Below are 25,793 nucleotides of genomic sequence, written 5' to 3' on the forward strand. Positions count from 1 at the left end.
CTGTGAGTCCAGTTTTTCCAGCATGGTAACTCTTTACAGCAGTCTTTGCAAGGAATCAAAAGATACTTCCATGAAAAGGTGCTGCAATTGGAGATGACTGCTGAACATTTTCTGGAAGCCTCAATATGCAGTATTAATGTTTGTTTCAAATTAGTGTGATATACTGTAGTGTAACTAGAAAACTAGATTTAGGCAGTCATGCAAGCAGCAGGGAGTTGGACTATGATCCTTATGGGTCCCTTCCAACTCAAGATATTTGATGATTCTATGAATAAGGTTACACTGCATATGTATAAAACTTAATCTTAACCAAAATCATTATTGTCATCTTCCAGCCCTATTCAGTGCCTTGTGGACATGATGAAAGGAGAACAGGAGGAACAGGAGATAGCATTTGAGAGAATCAAAAGGAAATTATCCCATCACCCATTAGAAACGTACTACTTCACATATCAAAAAGGAGCTTTTTTCCCTTACATTAGACAGAAAAAGATGAGATCCAAAAGCTATGGTATCAGAGAGTAAAAAAAGAAATTAAAAAAAATCATCACTAAGGGATGTATTTACTGTACTTAAGATCTCAGGAATGACTCAGGGGAGTTACAAGAATAGCTGGAGTGGTGGGGAATCGTAACACACACCATGAATTCAACAGAATTTTGTGGTCTATCATTCATAAGTCACAGCCTTTGGAAAGCAATTCTTTCTAAGTTCTGAAGTAAGAAACAGGAAATTTGTCCTTTAAGAAACCCAAAACACAGTAGGAATTGCACAGCTCAGTCCTAGGTGATGCAGAAAGGGCAGGAATTTCAGGTTTCCGCCCACAGACCTAACACGACTTGGCCAACAGTAGCACCTCCCAGCTCCAAACCAGTATCTTGAATTGGGCTGAATACAAAGAGTAAATTTCATCTAAACCAACAATTCAAATGAGTCTGAGAAAGAAAGTGATATGACTGCAAGCACTATTTTTTAGATAGACAATGAATGCAGTAAAAGGTTAAAAGACCCGAGTAACCTCTTCTTGAGTGTGATGGGACCAAGAAAGGCTCATATCACTCACCTGATATGAACATTTCCAGTTCTGAAAGCTGATCATATCCATCTATTTTGCTGGTTACCAGTAAAGCAATCCATCAGTCTCTACATGTGGTATATGAAGCACAGGAAAAAGTGAATTTCACAGGCATTTTATAGTCAGTTATGTTTTAAGCAACTAAAAACTAAATTACATTTCATCAATTGCCTACCTGAGAATTCATCCTCATTTGAAGCATTTTAATTTAATTAGCTGGATTTGCAGAGTAAAATAGTAGCATATGGCTGACAAAATTGACTAATGGATCTTAAAATTTAATTAGGGTGTATTAAATCAATAGTCATCCTTTGTGGCAAGCCGTATTATGTAAATTACATTGTCAATTGCTTGCTTGTCTATATTCTACAAAAAAACAGGGATGCCAGCATTTTTAAAAAAAATATTAATATTGCAGAAACAAGGTTGCAAGCCCAGGACAGACAGCAGATTTTAGAACATCTTTGTGGCTTCAGGCACAAGAAGCATATTGACAATTCCAATCCTACCAATTTAAGAATACTGTGATTGGGGAACTAAAGATAAGCCTTAAGCCTCTTGAACAAGTTAAGTTTCAAAACAAAGAAAGAGTCAACATTCATTGGTTTTGCCTGTTTCACTTTTTTTGTGTGCATTGGTGGCTTTTTAATGTTTACATTTTGGAAAATGCAAATGTATTAAAAACCAAAACTATCCACAGAATTGTGACTTTTTTTTCCACAGGACGACTTCAAGAGAGACAAAGTCACCACAAAACTGCCAACAGACATGTATTTACAGAACCCTTTTAAAAGAAGCCCTAGTTTGAGCTGCTGCCACAAATCTGATAGAACTGGATTTAAAACATTTCACAGAACAGTTAAGTGATGGTATTGGGTTTATGCAGCAAGGTCTTGGTAGCTGTGGACTACAGGGGTGGCTTCTGTAAGAAGACATAATGAGCTGCCCCAACATTCACTAGACCCACCACTGCCCAAAGCTGAGCCCACAGGCAATGCTGGTAGTGCCTCTGTGATACCATATTTAAGAAGGGGTAAAAAGCTCTGTAACAGCTGTGTGAGGAACAAACAGCAAACACAAGAGAAATAGCAGATACCGAGGTCAGTGAAAAAAGAGCTGGAGGTGCTTCATGCTCCAGCACAGAGATTCCTCTGCAGCCCATGGAGGTCCATGGTAGAGCAGCTGGATGTGCCTTGAAGGAAGCTGCAACCTGTGGAGCAGCTTCACAAAACTGGTCGCCACAAGAAGTAACAGCCATTCTAATTTTCATCAACTTTTCAGTTAGACTACTTTTAAAAGCAACACAGCATTCACTACGTTCTTGCTAGTGTAAAAAATAGTATTTTGTGAGGTATGCCAAGCACTGACTCTACAGGTAGAAAGCAAGGGTCTAATTATTAGTAGAGTAGCCACTAGTCATGATCCATTTTCCTTTTACTCCAATTAATTACAAATTTTGTCTGTCAGTATGAGAAGTGTTTCATCAATACGGAGCGTTCTGTTTTGCCTTCTGTGCAATAACATACACCACAGTCACTTTACTGGTACTCCATGAAGTAACCAACCACACAATTTGGTTCTTTAACAGAATAGCTAGTGGCTGTCTCTAGAATTGAAGTCTGTGTAATGATACTGTTATAACCTGAGCCTTAGATACACCAGTTCTCAAACATAAGCATCTTTCCCCTGCTTCAACCACAGCCACATCTATCAAATCACATTTACCTCCATAATCAACATGTGAACTTAGGTGCCCTAGACCCTGAAGTCCATCTGCTCCTTGCTGGAACATTGAGTTTACAGCTAGTCAGTGTCAAAAAGCACCAATTATTTGGGGCTGGATCAGGAGTATGGGGCTACAGTGTCAGAGCTGGCAATGAGAATGCTTCTCCACTGAATTTAGAGGTCAGAGAACGACCTCGGATGGTTACAACTGTTGGCACTCATGCAGCTAAAATTTTAGCTGCTGTTCTAGATGCTCAGACCTGGCTAGCCCCTGCCCCCCTTAAAGAAACATTCAAGTCATTTTCATCCAAACCTGCAGCAAATGTGCATAAGCAAGGAGAGACTTCCACGTATCTCCAATACATTCTTTATGAACCAGAAGAGCAGCAAACTTGAGTGCTTTCCAAATGAGCTCTTAATCATCACCGGTTGCTTAAAACATTGCAGGTCAACATACATCATGTCATACAACATGGTCTTTTGATAAACAAAGCCAGACAGATTTATTTTTGCTTTTTGTACTGAGATCCAGGTTCCCTTATTTGTCTTGAGTAATTAATTTCATGGTCATACTCAAATGTAACTTTGAGATGGTTCCGAACAAAAGTCACCTACTGCCATTTTAATGAGCTTACAAACTTTCTCCTCAAGTGTATTTGCCCTCAGATATTAAGTCAGATATTTTTGGCTTCTGATAAAAAGCCAGAAATTGTATGAGCCCCACAAGCTGTGCAAGAATAGACAGTCAAAAGAATCAAACTGCACAATGGTTTTTCAAATGTTAACACATCCTATCACATCTTATAAAGATGGTATTTCTTTTCCTGAGAAGAAATAACGATCAGACAAGACCAAGCTACTAACCTATTATCTCACAGCTACACCACAAATTCACAGTACTGCAAATATCCTGCTATTGTGATTTTAATGCATAATCTAAATAGACCATTTTGACCTTCCTATTCACACATCCATTTATCTTTCTGGAGATCATGTTCACATCCCTCTAAATTTCTATTGGAAGTTTTCATAGTAAAAAGCTATTCACAGACAAGATGCACAAGCATTTTCCATTCACTGCCAGACAAACTTTCCTTCAGAAACTCTTACCCACACTAAAGACAAGAGCTCTCTTTCTATCCATGTAAAGGTCTGTAAGGAAGCTTGTTACATATACAATGCATTCCAATCATATTACTGAGCAATTAAAAACAGTATGAAGGGGCAAATAGACAAAGGAGATCCGTAAAGATTGCTTTAGGTTCCCAAGTCTGGTATCTACTAAGTTCTCAAAACTTGGCTTTGCAAACTTAGTTCTGGGATATTCTGCAACTCTAATGAAATACAGCCTGTCCTGACCTTCTAGGTCCCTTCAGTGAAAGGGCTGAAAGAAGATCTAAGTCAGCTGGCCAACTGAACGAACTGTTTTCACAGCAAAACTGCTACCAGCTGCCAAGGAACAACACAGGAAATCCCCTGCTCTTACTGTTCCTAAGGTTTTTATTTTATAAAAAGCACAGCACTAAACAACAGAGAATGAAAAATTAAGCCCCTGGGCAAGAGGAAAAGCATCCAATGTCCCTCAAAAGGCAAGCCAGTCTTTCTTTTGTTCAAAAGGGAATTGGTTGTGCTAAAAAAAACACCGCTGGCATAAAAAACTGATGGAAGAAATAATAGAAAGGACTGGAGAGTAACAGCAAAACAAGACAGCACTAGGAGTTTGGGTATCTTCAGAACAGTCTCCAGATACATTTTTTTTTTCTGGAAAGCAGTGGTTTAATTTTGTATGTTCCTGCTCTTCTGCTTGCTTTTATTGCAGCAGAGACACAATCAGCAGTTAGAGGCTATAAGAGAGCTCAGAAAATCAAAACTCCCTACTAATTAACTGCAACATGATGTGGTGATGACCACACCAAGAGACAGTATAACCTACACATTAAAACCATTCAAAGGCTTCAACAAAACACTTTTTTTTTTTGTTTCTCTTGATAAAATGTGGAAAAAACCAAACAGTATAAAGGAGATCCTTAAGATACTGCTCCTTTTCAACACGGATGCCCTTACCATCCTGCCTGCATCAGTCACTCCTGGTTGGAGTATTTCACTGCACCAACAAGTAGCAGCGAGAGTGCAGCCTGCAGTGGAAGGCACATTACTGTGGTCATGAAAAGGATGAGTACCTTCATCCATCAGCCCCACTGCTTGTGTGAGCAGCATTCAAGCACCTTAGCCACTATGAAACTTTTCCACAACCGTACCGAGGTCACTACAGGTGGAATTCTGTTCCTCTCCTCGTTGCACAACAGTTGCAGTACATACAGCAGGCATACAGAAGACCTTTCTCCTTTCCAGACACCTTCTATATCATCTTTCCATGACAGAACACAGTACAAGAAAAGCAAAGTCCACCTTTCCATAGAAGAAACCTCCTCAGCATTTCTGGCAAGATGGCCAGGAATGAGAGGTGGTTGGCTCACTGAGGACAGTAAGGAAACCAGACAGCCACAGCCAGATACAGAAACTCAACACAAGAAAAAACATACAGCTTGCATGGCTTATCAAACCTGATGACAAAAAAAGAGGCCTGAAGTTGCAGTGTAGCTTGCACAAATTTATGCACAGCAGCTCTGTGGCAATGACCCTGAAAATGCCAGTTGCTCTGCTCACCAGTTAGAGGTGCGTAAAATTCCAGCTATTGCATTTCTTTCCCAAGATTTCACGCCATGACACACTGACATAGTTTTAAGCTTACATGCTCATTACTAGCTTGGAGCAAAGCTAGCATTTTTGCTGTAACAAGTATTCGCCTGGTTTGCCCATTAAAATGTAACTTCACTTCCCACTATACAGAAACTGAAGTCATGAAATACAAAGCATATATTGAATTCAAGGTATGAAAACAATTTTTGCAAATAGAGCAAAGACTTCTTTCACCTCATCTTTCCTGAGCTGGGAACAAACCAACAACTTCAACCATACTAACATTAACAATATATACTTTAAAGGATGTGATTTTGAGATGGCTGGGGGCAATGCCAAGCACTGAAATCCAAAGGCTGAATTTACTCCTAGCAGTTGTCTTAAATTACACCAAGAGTGAAAGTACCTTAACTACATGACTATGATGTGAGCAAATGTTTTTCTTCTTCAACAAGGAAGCATCTGCATCAAGATAATTTATGCAATGCTACGAGTTTTTAATTCAGCTTGATTGCTGTTTGTGTTGTTTTCTATAATGAAAACAATGTATTTAAAAGCAGTTGCCAGTTTTTCTCCAAAGATTTATTTTTACCTCTAATGAGAAAGGTTGTACTGGTCAAGTGCTCTCAGTTGTACTTACTGAGAATAAATGATTAAATTAAATTCTACACTTGCCATTTATAAAGTTCCTGAGGAACTTGTGTGTCTCACATTGGAACTCATGCATTACTTAAATAAGTAGCATCCAATGAGAGTTCAGGTCTGCCCAGAGCATACTGCATCTTATCATACATCCCCATTTGTTTACAGAGCCCACAATAGTTTTCAAGAGAGACCTTAGCTTTATATGAACTTTATTTTTTTTTACTATAGACAATTGGGCTAAGGATGAAATACCATTCCACTGTTGCACAGAAGACAACAATCTTCCTTTAAACACCCTCCCTTCCTTCCCTCTTTGCCTTTATTATTTCTACCTGATAATTGCTAATCACACACTTTTCTAAAATGACTGAATCAGTGACTCGACTCAGTCTTGCTGAGCTGTAAGAAAACCACTGCGCAATTATCTGCATTAATAACACTGTGATATGACCTATAATTAAAAAAACAAATAAATATCAACAAGTAGCTAACTAGTAGGACTAAATCTGAGAGCATGACATGCTGGGAAGCAGCCCTGAGGAGAAGGACCTGTGAGTACTCGTGGATGAAAAGCTGGACATGAGCCACCAATGTGTATCTGCAGCCCAGAAGACCAACCACATCCTGGGCTGCAGCAAAAGAAGTGTGGCCAGCAGCTTGAGAGAGGGGATTCTGCCCCTCTGCTCTGCTCTGGTGAGACCTCATCTGGAGTATTGTGTCCAGCTTTGCAGCCCTTAACACAAGAACAAGGACCTGTTGGAGCACGTCCAGAGGAGGCCACAGAAAATGATCAAAGGCCTGGAGCACAGGCTGAGACAGGCTGAGAGAGTTGGCGTGGTTCAGCCTGGAGAAGAGAAGGCTCCGGCCAGGGACCTTAATAGAGGCCTTCCTGAAATGTGCCTGTAAGAAAGCTGGAGAAGGACTGTTCACGAGGCCATGGAGCGATAGCAATACGCTCGGAAAGGGGAGATTTAGGTTGGATATTAGCAAAAAGTTCTTCACTCTGGGGGGAAAGGTGGATCACTGGAACGCATTGGTCAGAGAGGTAGTGGAGGCCCCATCCCTGGACACATTCAAGGTCAGGCTTGATAGGGCTCTGAGCAACCCAATCTATTGAAGATGTCCCTGCTTACTGCTGGGGAGTTGGACTAGATGACTGTTAAAGGGCCCTTCTAACCCAACATATCTGTGATTCTATGATAAGGTGGCAGAGGGAAGAAGGAAATTGCACGTAATTGCCTTACCCATTTAGCAATCTGATTTAGCAGGGGCGCAGCAGGAAAAATTTCTAGCTGGCAGCATGCATTACAGCAGAACCCTAAACTCTTTTGCATTACTGAGGCACTGAGATCTAGCATAACAAGACATGGTACATGTAATACTGGCTCAGACTTGTGCTGGCCGAGTTCTTAATGACTTCAGTCCTTGCCTGACAGCTCTATTCACGAACAGTCAGAATCAGCACAATGAACCGTGACCTGCAAGCTACAGTATGCTTGCAGAGTACATCAGAATGTAGATGTATCTTACACATAGGTTGATTCATCAAACGCTTTGAGTTAGCTACACTGGCTCTAAAGCCTGTTGTAAGAGCTATGTGGGACCAGAAATTAAGTAGATGAGAGTAGATGAGGGCTTTTTCTTTTACAAAACATTACAGAGAGTTAGATTAAATGAAAACAGAAACCCTTTGTATGAAGGAGGATAGATTATTACTCGGAGGACTGCTTCATTTGTTCCTGCACAGATCTTCCATGCAACCCTGGGTCTCATTCTCTTTGCTGCATAATGCAAACAATAATCCTTTTATGAGCCTTGTTTCTTAATAACAAGAACCTTTAAAAACAGTCTCCTACACGTCTTTCCTTATTGCCCAACATAAAAGGCACTACAGAAAAAACAAAACAAAACCAACCTCATATTATGGGTGCTGAAATTAAAACAAGCATTCTAAATCATTCCCAGCCCTGGAAGAAAGAGAATTACCTGCAAGAATGCAAGGATAACTGGTTCACAGCAAGGCATTTAGAAGACTAATTCCTATTTGATGCAACACTATATTAATTTTTCTTGCTACTTTGAGCTGAGAAAATGGCATGTTTACAACATGTATAGTATCTCTTACATGCCACTGAATCTCTGACTCCAGATGTTATCAAGCAACATAAGTGAGGCCTTGGTATCATTAAGAACAAATACAGAACAGAGAACTTTTCTCTAGTTATCTATTCAGCAATTGTAAACACTGCATATTGTGTCTACCTGTCACTTAAATGCTATCAAAATAAATAAAGAAGTTTGTGACTCAGATATTACTTTTATATACCTGTATACTAAAATACACCTGTTTGCAGCTGTCTTCAGAATTGACTACATGTAGCAAATCCATAAGGAAAAGCCTCCTGAAAAGGCTCTTAAAATGGACAATTCTGTTAAATTCTTTAAAAGCTAATTAAGAAGCATTATTATACCTGAGCTTAATACCATGAATGGATAAGGAGGTTATGTCCTCCTCTCTCCCTAAATTCAATGGGGTAATTTAAATTAAAAAAACAAACTAGGCACTTTAGAAGCCAAACAATTAAAGGCCAACTTCTTAGACCTCATAGGTCCCAGATTCTTACTGATCTATCAGTGCATATTTCCCATTCATTTCAGTGGCACACAGTTACCTAAATGATTACCTAAACTGGCCCCAAATACTCCTGAAAATATGTGTCCCTTTGAAAATTCCAGGTAAGAATTTGCTGATTTTGAGGACTAGAATAACCCAGTGACAATGACTGGAAATATGCAAAACATAAGTTGTAGTCTTGTATTCTATCACATAGTCATTGAGCTGAGTCCAATGGTGACTTCTGACTGATCAATACATTTAGATCACCTTGCCTGCCATAGAGAAGTTTCCTCCTAAAAGAGATTATTGCAATTCATGTCCCAGCACTAAAATCTGGGATGCTGTAAATATTATTGTTGACTATTTGCATAATATGTCACAACTAACTGCTTCAGTAGTCAGATCATTCTTGGTAACTTTAAATTCACATGTAAGCCAAGCTAGGCATTACCTTGGTTTTCTTCCAGCTTCCCAATTGTTTCTATCTGCTCAACAAGGTCGTTTGAGTTCCACTGGCTCATGCCTATGAGAATGGCACTTTTTCCTTCCACCATCTCTTCTGCAGGAGGAAAAAAAGATAATACATAGCAGTGACAAACAAGAGGAAAAAAGACAGGGTGCAAATTGGTAACAGAGAAATAAACACTCATTATGGTCTCTAATGGAAATATATAACAGGTAAGCACGTGCAGGGCTCTTCAGGAAAGCTTCCTGGTAACTGATACTCCCTACAGCATACCTACATGCTGCATAGATTGTGTGCAGGAAAATCAGGGAAAAGAGAGGACTGCCTGAATTTTTGCTCTTACTTTGAGCAGTCACTTAAAAACAAAGTTTATAACAAAACCCTTTGAGTGTTTAATAGCAAGTAACAGAGTCATAATTCTTACCCCTTCTTCTTGGAATTTTTTTTTTTTAACTTTTACTTCAGAACAATAGAAAGGAAGAGCAGAGGGAAAAATGGGCACATAGACCAGCTTAAGGCTTTTCAAGCTGTTTTTTTCCCCTTTTGTCAAAGCCACCTGTTCTACACAAAGCTTTAAATTTTCATCCAGGGATACAGAGACATAATGGAATAGCACCAAGCTTACAGCACAGAGAATTGTTTCTTTTATCTCCCATTCAGGGAGGGGGTGGTAGGAAAAGCTGAAAGCACAAAGCACAAACCACAGATACTCTCTCTTTCCCCAAAAAACAAACAGGCCTAGAAACTGTAGGAAAACATTTTCCTTCAATTTAACAGCTGTTTGGCAAGAAGGGTGCATTAGTCCTTTCTGAATAAATTTACTAAATGCATTTCAGCCTGGCTGTATACAGAGCAGAATGGTCTTTGTACAAAAAGACAACAACAACAAAAAAATCACATCTCTCTCCTTGTTAAGGCAAATTCAGAGAACAGGTCAAATTCTGTCCCCCTTTTTTTGCCTTTTGTAGAGAGAAGGGCTCTATTATGGGCGAAAACACAGAAGAATTTGGTCAGAACACTTCTGGCCAAAATGATCCACATTTTCAAACAAAATAAAACACAAACACAAATTTGTTGGCAACCAGGCCTTGCAGTAGGCCTCAAAGTGAGTGTGAAAAGTATGTACTTTTATATTCCATCTTGGTGCTGGAGAGGAGGAAAGTGCATAAAGGCTTTTAAAGCACCTCAGTCATCAGAATATCTTGTCTACTCCTAAGACCTACCTTTTAGAAACACTCATTAAAGGTCGTTTGTCAAATTCATCAGAGAATCTGGATTGGGCGAAGTCCGATGCTCAATAAATACTTGAGGGTGGGTATCAGGAGGATGGGGTCAGTCTTTTTTCAGTCATGCCCAGGGACAGGACAACAGGCAGTGGGCACAAACTGGAATAGATGAAGTTCTATGTAACCATGAGGAGGAACTTCTTTACTGTCAGGGTGGCAGAGCACTGGGACAGTATGCCCAGAGAGGTTCTGGAGTCTCCATCTCTGGAGGTATTCAAAATGCACCTGGATGCTGTCCTCTGCAACGTGCTCTAGGAGATCGTGGAGAATTGGCCTAGATGATCTCCAGAGGTCCCTTCCAACCCCTTGCATTCTCTGAAATATTGATGAAGACTTTGTTCTGCCATAATTTTTTTCCCCCCTATCCATAAGCAACTCATCAAAATGGGTAGAAATTCTGGATATGCTGGATCTGCTAGATTCATGTTTGGTGTTCTAGTATTCGACTGATGGCAACATAATTCCATCAGAAAGACTAAAAGGTTTTTCAGTTGGTGAAGCTGTAAATTCTCATCTCCTGCTTATTTACCCAATCTGAAGTGGTGTTTTACTCTTCCCTTCTCCCACATCAAGTGGTTTTAAAATCCATCTGAGAATGATGGGGATTTTCAGTGAAGTTTTATGCTTACTACTTCCTGCTGTTCCCATCTGCCAACTGGGAGTAAGTAACAAGAAGTGTTTTCGGCCATTTGAGCCTCACACTGGCTCTTCAGTGCAGTTGCACAAATACAAATGGAAAAGTGTTCAAATTAGCAGCAATGCAGAACCAAGATAGCCCTCAGGACCTCTTTAAGGCCCAGCAGTGGTGAGCAGCTGCTAGGTGAGACATGTCATTCACAGATAAAACAAAGTGATAACGGTTTTCTTATGTAGCTTTTTTTAAATCCTTCATTCTTGAAGTTCAGTGTTGGCATTGCAAGACAAGTCATCATCACACCCCCAGTGATAACACAGAGTGCTTTACTGACTGGAGGAGACAATAACGCTGCTGAGCGCTGCACCAGCCACACTCAGTCTGCCCTGGAGGCACCCAGGAGCACCCCCTCCCCGACTAGCCCCTCTGATGGGGGAGTGATGTCAGGTAGTGAAAAGTCAGCCCAGGCTGACTCAGCTGCCCTGTGCTGGCTGCTTAGGGAGGTGAGCCCTGGCCTGGCCAGAGCCAGGACACTCATACTGCCTCCTGAAGGGAACTCTGAGCCCAAATGGGTCAAGTCCAAGTCACACAAAGACAATCACACTTCTCTGTCACAGGGCATGATACAACATGATCAGCTTTGCCATGTCTTCTCCATGTTATTTATTATAACTTTGTGAGGTGGTATGAGGAAAGCATTTGCTGAATGAGAACTTGTACCAGAGCTCAGGCACTGTATGGAACCTTTCTGTCAGTCCAGAGAGCACAGATAAAAGTAAGCATGTACATGGAAGCTTAGATACATTGGCTGTGTTTTAACTTTCAAAAGTATGTGCTCTGCCAGCAGCTCCAGCCAGAGAGCAGTTTTTTAGCACAAAATCAAGATACCAAGAATTAATCATGGCAATAGGATCACAATAAGAAGAAAAACCTTACATTTGTCTTCATACTAGTGGTTGGACTAAAGGTTATAAAAAAGAATTGGAATTGTTCATTAGGAGCATGAATCCAACCTAGTTTGGAGCGCATGGACTCATTGTCACACAGCAACTGTTAAAATAAATGCTTATGCCTGTTCAGGAAGCAGTACCCTGACCAAGGGAAGGGAGAGGCATGCATTTTGTACAAAACAGTATTCCCTGCTTCAGCACCACCAGATGGAACTAAAACTAACTGAAAAGCTTACCAACAATGCTCCAACACATACCCCTCAAAACACAGCAGTTTCTGTTCTCCAACTTCAACAGAAAATAGCAGCTTCCACAATCAGCTGCTTTAGATACGAATCCAGACTCAGAGTGCCTTTGGCCAGTTTCCTACTCTCATTTTGCTCTTAGATCTCCTGTTGCTAAAGCCAAATTATGCTTCTCTCATGACTACATCTGGCTATTTACATCGCCGTGGATCTGGAGTGGTAAACGTGCCATGCTTTAGTGGCCAGACTAGCAAAGACTGTCTCACTGCAATGCCAGTACATGCTGCTGAGATCTCTACTCATCAACAACTTTTGCTTCATGCTCTCAAGTGTCAGCTATCCAGGAGTACCAACTAAAAGGGAGATTAGAGCAGTTTATTGCCATTTATTCACATATTGGAAGATGCACATTTGAATACATGACTCTTCCCTCAGCTTTGCTCCTCAACCTAATTTTCTAGCTTTGACATAGGCAATATAGATTCTACTTCAAAATCTAAGTAAAATGGCAGACAATCCATCAAAAAGAAAGGGGAAAAAAAAGGGGGGGGGGAGGGTGAGGGTGAGGGAGTGGGGTGTCTACCAGCCCGAAAGCAGTGATAGTGATACCAAAATAACTTGTGGAATGACAGACCCAGCTGTAAACTACAGGAATGAGAACAGCTCCTACAGATCTGAGAATCTCAGTTCCTACTTGGTATCTTTGCCAGAGTGGAAAATCTAGGCCATTAGTTTTAAAAGTTGGCCCCCAGTAACACAGACACTCATGGCCTTCCTTAGGAACTGTAAAGAAGTGCATTCCAACTGCAACATCATGTACTACCTGACCAGTAAACAAACCGGGCCCTAGAGACACTGTGAAGCTCCCAGCTGTTAGTCATGTGGCTTCTAATGCCAGATAGAGTTCATGTCAGCTCCTTCACCCACCCCCTTCTATAAATTTAGGCCCATTAAGAAAATGTAGAAAGAATATCTGATTTTTTTTTAATTTTCTTTTCCCCAGATCTCAATCTGATGAAAACAATGTTGTCAGTTCAACCTCAAAGGAGCTAAGTGACTTGCTGCAAAACTGGGGAAAGAATGGGGAGGGGAAGACAAAAGCATGTACTGACCTCGTGCATCAAAGAACTCATCATCAGAGCTCTCCACAGAGTCTTTGAGGACATTCTGCATGTGCCACTGAGCACCACTGAATCGGCGTGGGCCAGCTGGAAAGAGAGAAATACTCATATTAACCAAAGGGAATGCTCACCTCTGCTCCAGGCTTAAAGGGAAAACAAAAAGTACATTCATAAACAGTTTGTGTAGGTGTCTCAGGAGGATCATTTTGGCCAGTGCACACACTTTAATCCCAACAGACAATCATCCAGAGTTCTCAAAATGGCACAAAACTTACACCTATCACTTCCACCTAACAGAGTGATTAAAACAAGCTCTTGTTAAAGATAACCCTCCATCACTTTCAGCTAATGCAGTGACTTGAAATGGTAAATTCTTTCCTGTTGAAGTCACCTGGCTCTTCAATCCCAAAACTTGAACTGTACATGGTTTCCAATACATGAAGTAGCATTTCCCCAGGACATGGCAGTAGCTCCCATTTACATTCAGTTTCACTTCTAAAAGAAATGCCATCCCATTGGGGTCACAGATCTACAAACTACTAAATTCTTGCTCAGGGAGCTGTTTTCAGCAGACAGCTTTGGCTGGAGCCTGGAGCTTCCGTTCAACGTCTGACATTTGAAGACAAGGAGGCAGGATCACATTAGAACAGGCACAGTAACAGATAGCCAGGACAACCTAGATGGTCCAAATGGATTATCACACTCAAACTAACTTGTGATTAGTAGACCAGATGTGCTGAACTCCATCAGTTCTTACATCTACAGCAACCCAACACTAGAAAGCAGTAGTTAAATATATTGCTTTGTAGTAACACTAGAGTCTCCTCCAAATCAGAAGGGAACCACGGATCAAATCCACTATAACCACAATGACACCACAGCTATTGTTGAAAGGACCCTCATTACCAACCAAAATAGTGTCCCTGGTTTCATTTGTTTCTCCAAATGATGATATCAGGCCTGAAACCCAATGTCCTGAGGCCCTATGCACAAAAGCATTCTCCTTCTCCCAGTAGCAAAAGAGCAACTCCAGAAGGGAAGGCATCCTTCTACATTATTCTAGGGGAACCAGGTCACAGCCTTTTGCTCTATTTTTACTCCAACTATAGCTGAAATAAATAGAAATATAAATTAAAGATGGGAGGAGGAGAAAGATTTTAGCTGGCAAGAGAAGTAAAAATAATAATCAGTTAATAGCATTTTAATATCTTTAAAAGAAAAAACCCACAAACCACACCAAACCCTAAACCACATCACATTCAAAATAATTGGTTATTAAGGAGTCAGTGTTCATTACAAGAATACAGTGTGTATTGGGAACACATCCAGTGATAACTGGCAACTACCAGAGAATCCCAACAGATCATTACATTTACTGTTACAGATTTCTGGAACCACTTACTGATGAGGGAACAGCAAACTGAATGAGTCCTTACCTTGCTGCCCTTCCATTCAAATATATGTATCCTAAAACTTAGTCATCAAAATCGTGGCAGAAAGAACACTATTCTGAACTTCTAATAAAGAAAAGTCTGCATTTGGTCAATATTTGGAAGAGCAGGAATTAAAAATTTCAAAACACAAGAATGAAAAGCGTAAAAAAATAAAAATAAAGAAATGGAAAGAAAAAGACAGTGACAGATGGGAAGAGGGGAATTTAGAAACTCAGTCTTTGGAAAAAAGCCCATACAGTACAAAAGAGCAGAAGGAGAGAATAGTCTGCCTCACCTATGGAGATGCTAACTCTGAAAAACAAAATATGATACTTTCAATCTCAGTAGAAAAATTTTCAATCAACTATTTTTCTGCCTTATGTAGAATACTAGATTTCCTGATCACAGACCTTAACCTCCATGAGTAGCCAGAAGCAAGTAAGTAAACTACAAAGTTTCTGAAGAACCTACAAATGAGAGGCAGGTTCACAGAGCATGAGAAGATAAGCCAGAATGTCAAGAAGGCAAAGCACTGCCTCAAACACCTCAAGACGTCAGAATTTCCCTCTGCAAGAGAAGAGCTCTGCACTCAGCAACCCTGGTCGATGGAGTGTCCGTAACTAAAGATGATTTCTGTGCTATGAACGTTTATTAAAAACCATGGGCACATCTAAACTCAGACAGATAGAATTCATTAGTAACACACAGTTAATGCCTTTTGGGGTCCTGTATGTGCAGACACTCTCATACTAAACACATTTTTCACAATAAGAAAATACCATTCTGATTTTCCAGACCATACTGATGACAGTTCTTCCAAGGCTGAAGTCTGATTTTCTTACACTGTAAGCATTCAGTGAGTACACAAGGGCTACATTTAAGGAAGCAAACAAACAAAATATACCCTCTTATGGCAGCAAAGAATTTGTTCCAAAGAGACATTTAGGGGTCCAACTTTTAGAAGTTAATCGCTCTGCACTTTTTTAAAGCCCCTAGTCAGGCACTGTAAGTGCAGGTATCCAAAACAAGCAAACACTGGGAAAAAGAACAAAACAAACAGACAGACCACAAAACAAAACCAAACAAAAAACCCACCACCCAAAAACTAACTAGAAGATAAGATGCATTTGGCATTTTGGATAATTATTTTCAACTGCTGTCACCTCACCTCTATGTTTCCAAGACGATCTTCCCAGTCTATTATACTGAAGACTAATATATTTTGAAGTTCTACAGACTACTGTTAATTAAAGGTATCGTGGCTGATACCTATTACTGCAAAAGCTTGTCATCCCAGTAAAGCACAGAACACTCTTCCTCCTCAATGATGCGCAACCTGCCCAGGCCAGCCCACTAATAGTAATTACAGAATACAGTTGATTGCATTTAAATCCCCATAGGGTGCATAAACTGCTACTGAAGTATCATTAGAGGAAAAATGCTAAACAAAGCTCAGAAGTACATTTCTTCTAACTGAAGCAGCAGTACTAATAAGACCACATTTCATATTTTCACCTTTTTTTCTTTTTTTATGTCTGTATTTATTTCTGTTTTAGAAAACATCTGTAAGAAAACACAATGTTTTTAAAGACTTTGATTTAAGTCATTACACCAATAGGGAACAGTTGTTTCCAGATTTTACTTCACACACTAATGTCAATATTTAAATTGTTCCATTAAAACTACCACTGCAAAAGCCTCAGGCAATACACCATCAGGGACTAAGATCACACTTGGTGATCTTAGTATATTTTTTCTGACAAGGGTCCATTTGAAAAACTCTCCAATTCTGCATTCACCTGATACGGTAAGTATGATTCATTGAAGACTCATTTCTCATGATGATTATCATTCATTAGCTATGATTCATAGATAGAGTGACTATTTAAATACTTTGTAACAGCTACTACTTCTCCTCAAGTCCCAAGTCCCTTAAAAATACAGATACATTTGTACTCATTTTAAGAAAAAGAGTAAAAGAAGATTCTCACCAAGAGCTGTCTCCAGGCCAAAATAAGTAACAGTAAAGCCAAGGAAGAGAATTGTACACACAGAGCTGTTTGCAAGCGTGCAGGTAAGAAGCCTTGTAACATGAAAGAAGCATCCTAGAGAGACAGTTCCTAACTGTGTGCCTCAAGCTCACACTGCTTCACTGCATAAATGGCATAAAAGCACATGGAACCTGACTGGAAAGGGACAAATTCCTTAAGAGCAATGGTAGTGGAGGAAGCACATCCAAGAGAAGATGTGCTGGTGGGGAAAAGAGGCACTGGAGTTCAATAAAGTGAGACCAAGTAGAGACCTGTGTATGAAAACCTCTGCGTGCTTTAGGCAGGTCAGACAACATCACCCAGCAGCAACTTGGCAGGCAAATCAGACTAACAATGCAGAACTCTGCCCAAGGAAACTGACAGTGTTCCTCAAACACCCTTCATTCAAGAAGCTCCGTTAAATCTTTCCTCATCACCTTTGGTGTCCAGCTGGTCAGACCTTCAGCTGATATGCTAGCAACCCATAGAAATCAGCATGTCTGGGTTAATTCATCCATTTGAATATGGAAAAGGTGTCATGCAAAGCTTAAAAAAACCCTCTTCATTCCCAGAAAAAAACATATAGCTGCATGCAACAGCAAAACTTTTGCCCCTGCAGGTTTTTACACTGCATTTTACTTTGGCTTTAAGTGCTTGCTACCTACAAAGAAAGCTCCAAGAGTTCTAAAACAGATTAGATTATTCTAAAATTCTAACAAGTTTTATAGAATGTTTGTAACTACAACCACTTTCTGTCCTTTCCCTCCAAGAGTCCTTATAAGAGAACCAGCATTTACTTCAGGTATCTTACTGACAGCATTTTAAAGCTAATATTTTGGTATTCAGTGACATAAGCCCTGCCCTTAGGTCCATTTTCCACCCAGAAGTGCCTAAGAGTTATTCTATTAAACATCCAGTCTTATGTCTCAAAACAAACTACTAATTTAGCTAACAATGCTGGTGTATAATAAGCACTGAACATTATTTAAAATCTTCTAGAATTTTAAAGAGCACAAACATCAGTTTGAAAAAGATACAGTCTACTGCTTGTGCTTTTCCCTTTAGTAGAATTGCATCCATGTTCTAGGAAAGGCAGTAGAAAACACTGAATCAGGACCAAACTGTTTTCAAGATTGTACAAAGACTCAATTAAAAGCTCTACTGCTGCTGTTAACAAACCCCAATGTAGATCACAGATACCTTATGGCCAACACAACCATATGCCTTTCTAAGGAAGGGAAAAGACAATCACAGGTTTCAGTTGTGCTACAGTGGTGGGATTAGTCTTCTCAATAAAAATTCTGATAGGATTCTCATCTTTAATCAGTAAGCTAAATACATATGTAGACTTACACCTTGCAAACGTAGTGGGAAACAACTGAAACTCTTCTCTGCTCCATTGCTGCCTTTTTTCAGTCTTTTATTATCCACATAAGACCAGAGCAAATACCTGCAGCATTAAATGAGGCAAACAGCACCAAATCTGCCTTTTGGCATAACTTCACTGGAGTCAACAGTTTTCTCACCAGGGATTGATCTGTACAGCTGGAGTCAGTATATAAAATGAGTTTAAGTCTTTGCCTCTAAGTTCAGAACCATAATGAAGCCACCATCCTCTAACAGCCCCCTGTAAATGACTAGCCATTCGCTAAGGTGTTTAAATAACGATTCAGAAATCTGCTGACAGCATCACCTGACAGGAAAATCCCTGGGGCAAACTCAGATTAAAAGAAATATATGTCCCGTTACTCATCAATTTACGATGCAAGAAGACAAGTTTGCTTTCTTGCTTATTTCCCAAAGCAGCAAGAATCTTGGGCTCTCTAAAACCAGAGCAAAAACCTGCAAGGTAAAAGCAAGACTTTTCTTTCTGGGGAGAAGAATTAAACATCCATAATTGTGTTACAGATGTAAGGAAGCCTGTATGTCAAAGGGGTCACTGGACTTCTATGCAAAACGGCATGTCATCCAGCAGCAACAAACAGGGTAGTTGGATGGGTAACATCTACAGTAACAAGTTTATTCATATGTAAAGAAAAGTTTCATATATGACCCTAAGAGTTCTTGGTAGCTGGGGATGGTGGTGGTAGAAGGCAGGGAAGAAAAGCAGACACCCTTTTTGAAGGGAGTTAAAGGAATCAAGAAAGACACTGCAAGCGCCCATAAAGGAGCAAATCAGTTTCAAAACCAACAGCATGACAACAAATTGAAAGAAGGATGCCAGCTCAAAGCTGAAGCGAATTGAAGCATCAATGTTTCATTGAATCTATTTCAATTTTTCATTTTTACCTCTTCTTTGAATATCTTACAAATAAAAATACACTAGGACCCTGTCCAGTTCCTGGTGGTATCTGCCAGGTTTCAGAGAGCTGACACGCAGGTCTGTTAAGACACAGAACTTGTCTGGCTATCTTTTCAAACCCAGTATGCTACACATGGAGACAGAGCAAAAAGGATGCCAGTAGCTCTAAGCAGGCTGCTAATTGCACAGCTAGTGCAATGTCTGCAAAGTCACAGGCACTATGATCAATACTGCATCTCCACATTAAATGCTTAAATACCAGAGAGAACAACTGGATTCATGTATTCTGCTCACTGCATGGGAAGCTTCACCAGCAGATCCTACTGACAGCCACAGATGTACTCCTCAGTACGAGACCAAATGCTTCTGTGGAGTCACTTTTAGGTTCTTCTGACTGACCTGCAAAGAACCAAAATGTCTTTTCTCCCCCTGGGCAGACCACAGCTGTGTGCAAGCCTACTGCACCTCTGGCAAACCAGAAGAGGAAGTGTAAGGGGGAAGGAAGGGGTATACAGGGTACTGAAGTGACACTGTTACACAACAGATCGCTGCAGCACAGAGCCACCAACCTGAGAGAGAAACACAAGAGGAAAAGGACAAGTCTATAGGTGGCTCGAATACAGATGAAGGAGAGGGAAAAGTTTGTGGTTGGTCATGCTCTCTGCCCTGTGTTCAGCAGGGCAAATCCCCTGCAGCAGGTTCTCTTAACAGCAGGGCTGATCCACAGCTGATCACCACCCAGTCAGACTGTGGCTCAAGCCTGGAAGTTTGTTTCTCCAAATTGAAACAAAGGTGATACAGCCACATGGCACCAGGCCAGTGAAACCCCTCCACACAAGCTCCCATCTCTCAAAAACATTCTGGAGGGTTAACTTTGGCACCAGACAGCTTCATAACAGATCAGGCATTCCCTGCCTGCAGAACAGAAACATACAGCTAACATAAGCACGGTGTCCTGTGCTCCAGCCAGTTTGATGAATGTGATGGTGCTTCTCTTCCATGATCAACACAGATGCTATACTGCAGGATGACAACACACAAATCCATGATGCCTGTGGTTGGATGGCAAACACAGCACTTCAAAAAGTGGTCATCTCTCCCTGCAGTTCTCAGCAACAAGATAAGGAGAAGACTTGATCTCATCTCCACTCTGTCATCTAGTATTCCTGGTCCCTTTCCAGGAAGAGACAGTACTGTCTAGTGTAAAAAAAAAAAAAGTGGTTGCACTAACACTTCAAATTCAAAAGACCATGAGCATCTCCTTAACCAACACTATACTAGTGTTACTTCATCTGGATTAACGACCTCCTGATTAATAATGTAAAGTTGAAGAGACTTCTGTCTGAAGGAGAGTCTAAAATGCCTTGCAGGTATTAGCTTTATTTCAGCCACTAAAATTTGTAGGGAAGGAAGGAAGGATGGGAGAAGGCTATATAAACATAAAATTGTAAAGACTTCACAAGTACTTTAAAGCAAACAGCAGCTCCCTGGAGAAGAAGTGCCACTAGCCTGGCTGGAAATCAGTAAAAGTGCTGGCCTCACAAAGAAAGTTCATGCTTCGAGTGATCTAGGAGTTTGATGCAGAAGAGAAGGCAAGGAAAAGTGTCACAAATCTCCAGGCACAAATTCCAGCTATGAGAAAAGCCCTTGGAAGCATCAATTTTATTATATTGCAATAGGAATGCTTCTGTATTTGGAAGCAGCTTAAGCGTAGCCACAGTCAGCAGCACAAGCCTGCATAAGCTCACTGCAGCAGTTCTTCACATGTACTTTTATTTGCTGCTTGGACTGCATTGCATTGCCCTCATACATTAGTCTTATTGAGTCTGCTTCCTTCTGTGCCAACAGATTAGCATTAGCCACCTTTAAAGGAGTCTATTAACATTTCTTGATTGCATTAAACCCTGGCACTGCCTGGACTCACTGATTTGATTTACAGTGTCAACTGCTGCATGTTTTATTTCATTATTTCGTTTCCCAGAATGAAAAGACCAGCCCTACATCAAAATACAAGCTAACTCCTTGGTAATGACACTTGGATGCTTCTCTGTCAGTGAGCTTTATCAGATGTGTTGACTGATTCTTAGCAGTCAGGTTTCAGCAGTTTCTGCAAGCAGCAGAGCAACTTGAGTTTCGTTTCAGTTGTTCTGTATGGAAATTTCTGATAGAAAGGGAAACTGTGTAGAAATGCAATGCCTTTAGCAGAAATCCACTGCACCAATGCCTTTAACAGAAATCCACTGCACCCATTTGCCAGGCACCATCATTGAACCAGAACATGTAGTAGTTCCCATAGGCTGTTGAGGCAGCATGACAGACTGACAGTAGGATACAAGAGGAACTTTTACAAGTGGTAGAAAGATGGTTCACAGATGTGCACAAGTGCTTTTCTTCTAGGAGAAGCAAAGTTCCTTATATAAACTGTTTTCTTCTGAATACTGCTAAAAGGTGAGTTTAGACAGCTGCAGAGGGAGCTGGCTGTGGTCTTGCCCTCAGCACACAGCCCCAGTAACATGGGGGAGAAGAAAGAAAAAGAGCATCTTGCAGCACTGTGCAAAGAAGCTGAATTCTCTATTTAGGCTAGCACTAATTGTAATTAACATTAGCTATAACCAAGATTAAAATCAGCACCTTTCTTCTGTAAAAAGAAAAGCCTTGCTGCATCTGTGATCTGGTGACATGAGGTGAGGTGATGTGATGCATGAGTAAAAGCATTCTCTTGGTTTCCCCTGCACTAAACCATTTTACATTTTAATTTTTCTGTGGCTGACAATCAAATATCTGCATGAAGAAAACTCCTGCAGGACCTACAGAAAACAATTTTTCACATCATGGATACAGTAGGTCTGGGTTTGAGACTCACCATACTTGAGCATACAGCCCAACCTCATGCTAGCTCTCATTATATAAATTGCTAATTAAAAGCATTCTGAACCCTGTTGAGAAAGAATCAGTTAAAGTATAATTTTTATATTTAAAATATGCTCATTAGCCGATTTACCCATGTTAGACACTGATGTCCTTAGCACTAAGATGTATAAGTCTGAAACCTATAACCTGTACACCAGTAGCTTCCATAGGAGCAAGAGCAGCAGATTTGTTGCATCCTCTTGTGACAGGCAGCAAAATAGTTAAGTGACCCCATGCTTGAATAAGCACCTAAACTCATCTCTGAAAAATGCTCAGCTGCTCTGACCCACATGTACCCAAAACCAAAACCAAAAATCTAAAAATCCTCATCTCAGGAACATCCAGGATCCTACTTCACTAAGAACTGCTACACAAAGTTCCACATCCTATAATGTGACACTTGTAGTTCTGTTTGAGGGCAGGTCAGCCATACCTCTGTAGATGTCATCCAAATTTAGATGGGAAGCAAATTTCATCCTTGGTGTTTAGTGACTGTACATAGTTGCAGACTGCAGAAGAAACAGTTCCCACACATTCCCACATATAGCAGCAGCTTCTAAAGCTATCCTTCCAAAGAAGAAAAAACCCACTATCATCATGCAATCTCTGATGTGTTCCACAAATAGACCTAAGGAGCAGAACAGCCACAAGAAAGGCCAAATCCCCCTTCACCCACAAGCACCAGCAGAGCTCATTTTCTCATAGCTTCATGAGCAAATTATACAGCTGAAAGCAAAAGTAGTTGAACAGTGTATCTAAGAGAAGAATCAGGTCTAGTTTCTCCTGGTCAGGAGGCACAACCCCAAATTCTTTCCAAAGGTGTGGTGTTGTTGTTGTTTATGGGGTTGGGGTTTTTGTTTGGTTGTATGCTTTGCTGTTTCAGGATTTAAGGACTGTGACAAACTGGCAGCAATACAACCATTAAGCAGTGCATAAGTGCACTTCATTCCATGCAATCTGACCATGTTTCTAAAAAAAGGGGAAAAAAAAGCCCCACAACTAAACCACAAGAATTAAAGTGACCTTAATGTCTGTAGCTAACATTCTCAGAAGTACAGAAACAGAAGCACAAAAAGATACAAGTGAAGCTCTGAAAAGTGCTTTAAGAAGCAAAGATCTCTCTGAAAACAGAACAGCTAATGTTTTCAATTCATTGCTTTAATTTAACCACTTTCCTGTATCATTTTAAAAGGCCTGGTGTCCAAAACCCGCTCACCCTGTAAGTCCCAAATGTGCTAAGACAGAATGGCTCACCACTGTAACTCAGTAATTCCAGACACTCTGCTACTAGTACCAAAAATGCTGTTTCAATATTACTTGTTTATGCAAAGATCATATTTAAAGCATTCACCAAGTCAGGAGAAAGAAAAGGCATCTTGCTGTTCCATTCCAGCAACAGGCACCGCCTCCGACCCTGAGCAAAGCAACCCTGTGCATGGCAGGGCCCAGCTCTCCAGAGGAAACAGGCCTGGAAATGAAATGCTTGCAGAGCACAGGAATACCTTCTGCAAAATGGAAGGAACGTTTTTCTGTGGAAATGATGTCCTCTAGTGGACAGCACTCTGCCAAAATACAGGGGTTTGCCACTGGACCTCGTGAGTTGAAAAGTCTTGTTACAAATGCACTGAGAATGAACCTAGCCCTGCTCTGAAACCACGTTCCTGGTACCTTTCTCCACTGGTTCTGCCCCCTCCTCAGCTTGAATTAGCTTGTACAAACACTGACTGCAGCTGAAAAAGAAAACCGTGGCTTGAGTCATCACTGTTTACAGCAGAACTTCACCAGCAGGATCAGCACAAACACTCTAGGAATGAAATAGCAATGATTTTATATCTGGAGCTTATTTGTGAGAGGACAGAGTAGCAGAAGTAGGCACAGCCAAGAAGCATCAGTTTAAGAATCACTCCAGCATTCCCTCTTCTCCTTAACAATGCACAAATCTATGGTTACCTTGTCAGGCAAACAGGAGAGATGGAAAGAAAGCAGGCTGACCTGAATGCCAGTTGCACTGGCAGTATCACTAACACCATGCTAGTCCAGCAGAGAGAGCATCCAGGCCCAGGTGTCTTGCAGACGACCTTCCATGAAGAGGCATTCAACCAGCCTGGGATAAGAACTGGCTTTCCTTGGGTGTGATTACAGCAGTGGGCTTTCCTGTAAAACTCATCCAGTAGGTTCCCATCACTATCACATTACTACAGCTTTCAAACTATGAAGCAGGCCCAGCAGATTGCTGCATCTTTTGCTTGGTAATAAGCACGTGCCAGAGACAGGTGACCATAAAAAAAGAAGCTAAAAGCACTCCTGACAACTACAACCACATCAACTTATTTAGCAAAGACAACAGAGCGCACAATGTTCTCATAGCTACTGAAAACTCAGTCTTCTACATAGCAAAGTATAGAAGACTAACTTAATCTCAATTAAAAAATAATCAAAACTAGACTCTGTTGCAGATTAGAGTATTTTCACTTGTCAAATCTTGTTTTAGAGCTGTGACCACTTTGAATTCAGAGGTTTTCCTAATAAAATTTAAAAAGCACAAGTCATTTTTCCACTTGGAAAAGGATGATGGGTGGAAGGAATGACCTTTGCTGTTGCCATTGACTGCTGTTGCATAATAATACTTCTTTCTGTTCTGCTGGTTTCAGATGCTTCCTGCCTACCCATTAAGTGATTTAACTGAGCTACCCACACAGTGTTACCTAGTGACTACACAGTTAAGACTTACTGGAGGCCAAAATTACCCACTGTTATTTTCTAGTTATGTTATTTCTTCACTGCCAAACATAAAACTGAAGATGTACTTTAAAAAGATACGAATTTAACTACTGGAGGCAAGACAGATGGAGATGCTGAATCCTCCCTCCAGTTATCACAGGGTGAAAACTAAGGTAGACTCAGAGTAAGCCAGAGCACACACAAAGCCAGAGGAAGATGGGGAGCCAGAATGGAGGAAGGGGAACCCCAAAGGAGAGATGGGGAAGAAAACAAGAAGAGTGGCATACCAAGGGAGATGGGAAGGAAAATAAGGATCCAGAGAGAGGAGACAAATAAAGGAGTGGAAGGCCAGTGTGGGCAGGAGGCGTCCATCAAGCCTAAGTGGTAGCTGCTATAGGGGATGCCGTCCCACATCCTGTCCACTAGGGAGAGTGGACACCTCACCCTGCAGTTGAGCCAGTGAAGACTGTAAAACAGGCAGAAAACAAACTTCCTAAAAGCTTGAAATGACAAAGAGTTTTTCAACTGTTTGGTTCCCAGAACCAGACTGCAGAAGCTGGGGAAGCGTATGAACTGGCATGGGAAAGAGGTGGAAATACACAAGATTCCTCTTACTGTTGGCAACAAGACACCAGATCATTAAGCCATAGCTTCCATTCATGAACCTGTGGTACTCTAAGTACAGGCTGAGTCCTGCCCTGATGAAATCTGTGTATGCTTGCAGTCTTGTGAATCGCAGACTTGGAAGGATTGCTGGCACTTTGGAAAGGGACCAGAAGAGGAAGAATTGAAAGGGACCAGGAGAAGGAGCTTTGAGGACAGGCTCTAGGAGAAAGTTCCTGGTTTAGGAGGCAGCAAGATGAAAGGCAAGATGTCAGGAGTATGTAAGAGTGAGAAAAGGAAAAGAAAGGTAATCCTGAAAGGGCAAAAAAA

The 25,793-nt window shown here is 40.8% G+C and overlaps 1 protein-coding gene across 1 annotated transcript in view; it reads right to left on the reverse strand.

The window, feature by feature from the left end:
- The window catches only part of PITPNM3 (PITPNM family member 3), a gene marked incomplete at its 5' end in the record, with an annotated part of 68,742 nt that overhangs the window by 39,641 nt on the left and 3,308 nt on the right, over positions 1 to 25,793 (reverse strand). The window contains 2 exons of the mRNA XM_084272888.1: positions 9,214 to 9,321; positions 13,456 to 13,551. Coding sequence (XP_084129014.1) covers positions 9,214 to 9,321; positions 13,456 to 13,551 — 204 coding nt within the window. The remainder of the gene's footprint in view (positions 1 to 9,213; positions 9,322 to 13,455; positions 13,552 to 25,793) is intronic.

Source organism: Gallinula chloropus (assembly GCF_964237585.1).
Source record: "Gallinula chloropus genome assembly, chromosome: 19".
Taxonomy (NCBI): domain Eukaryota; kingdom Metazoa; phylum Chordata; class Aves; order Gruiformes; family Rallidae; genus Gallinula; species Gallinula chloropus.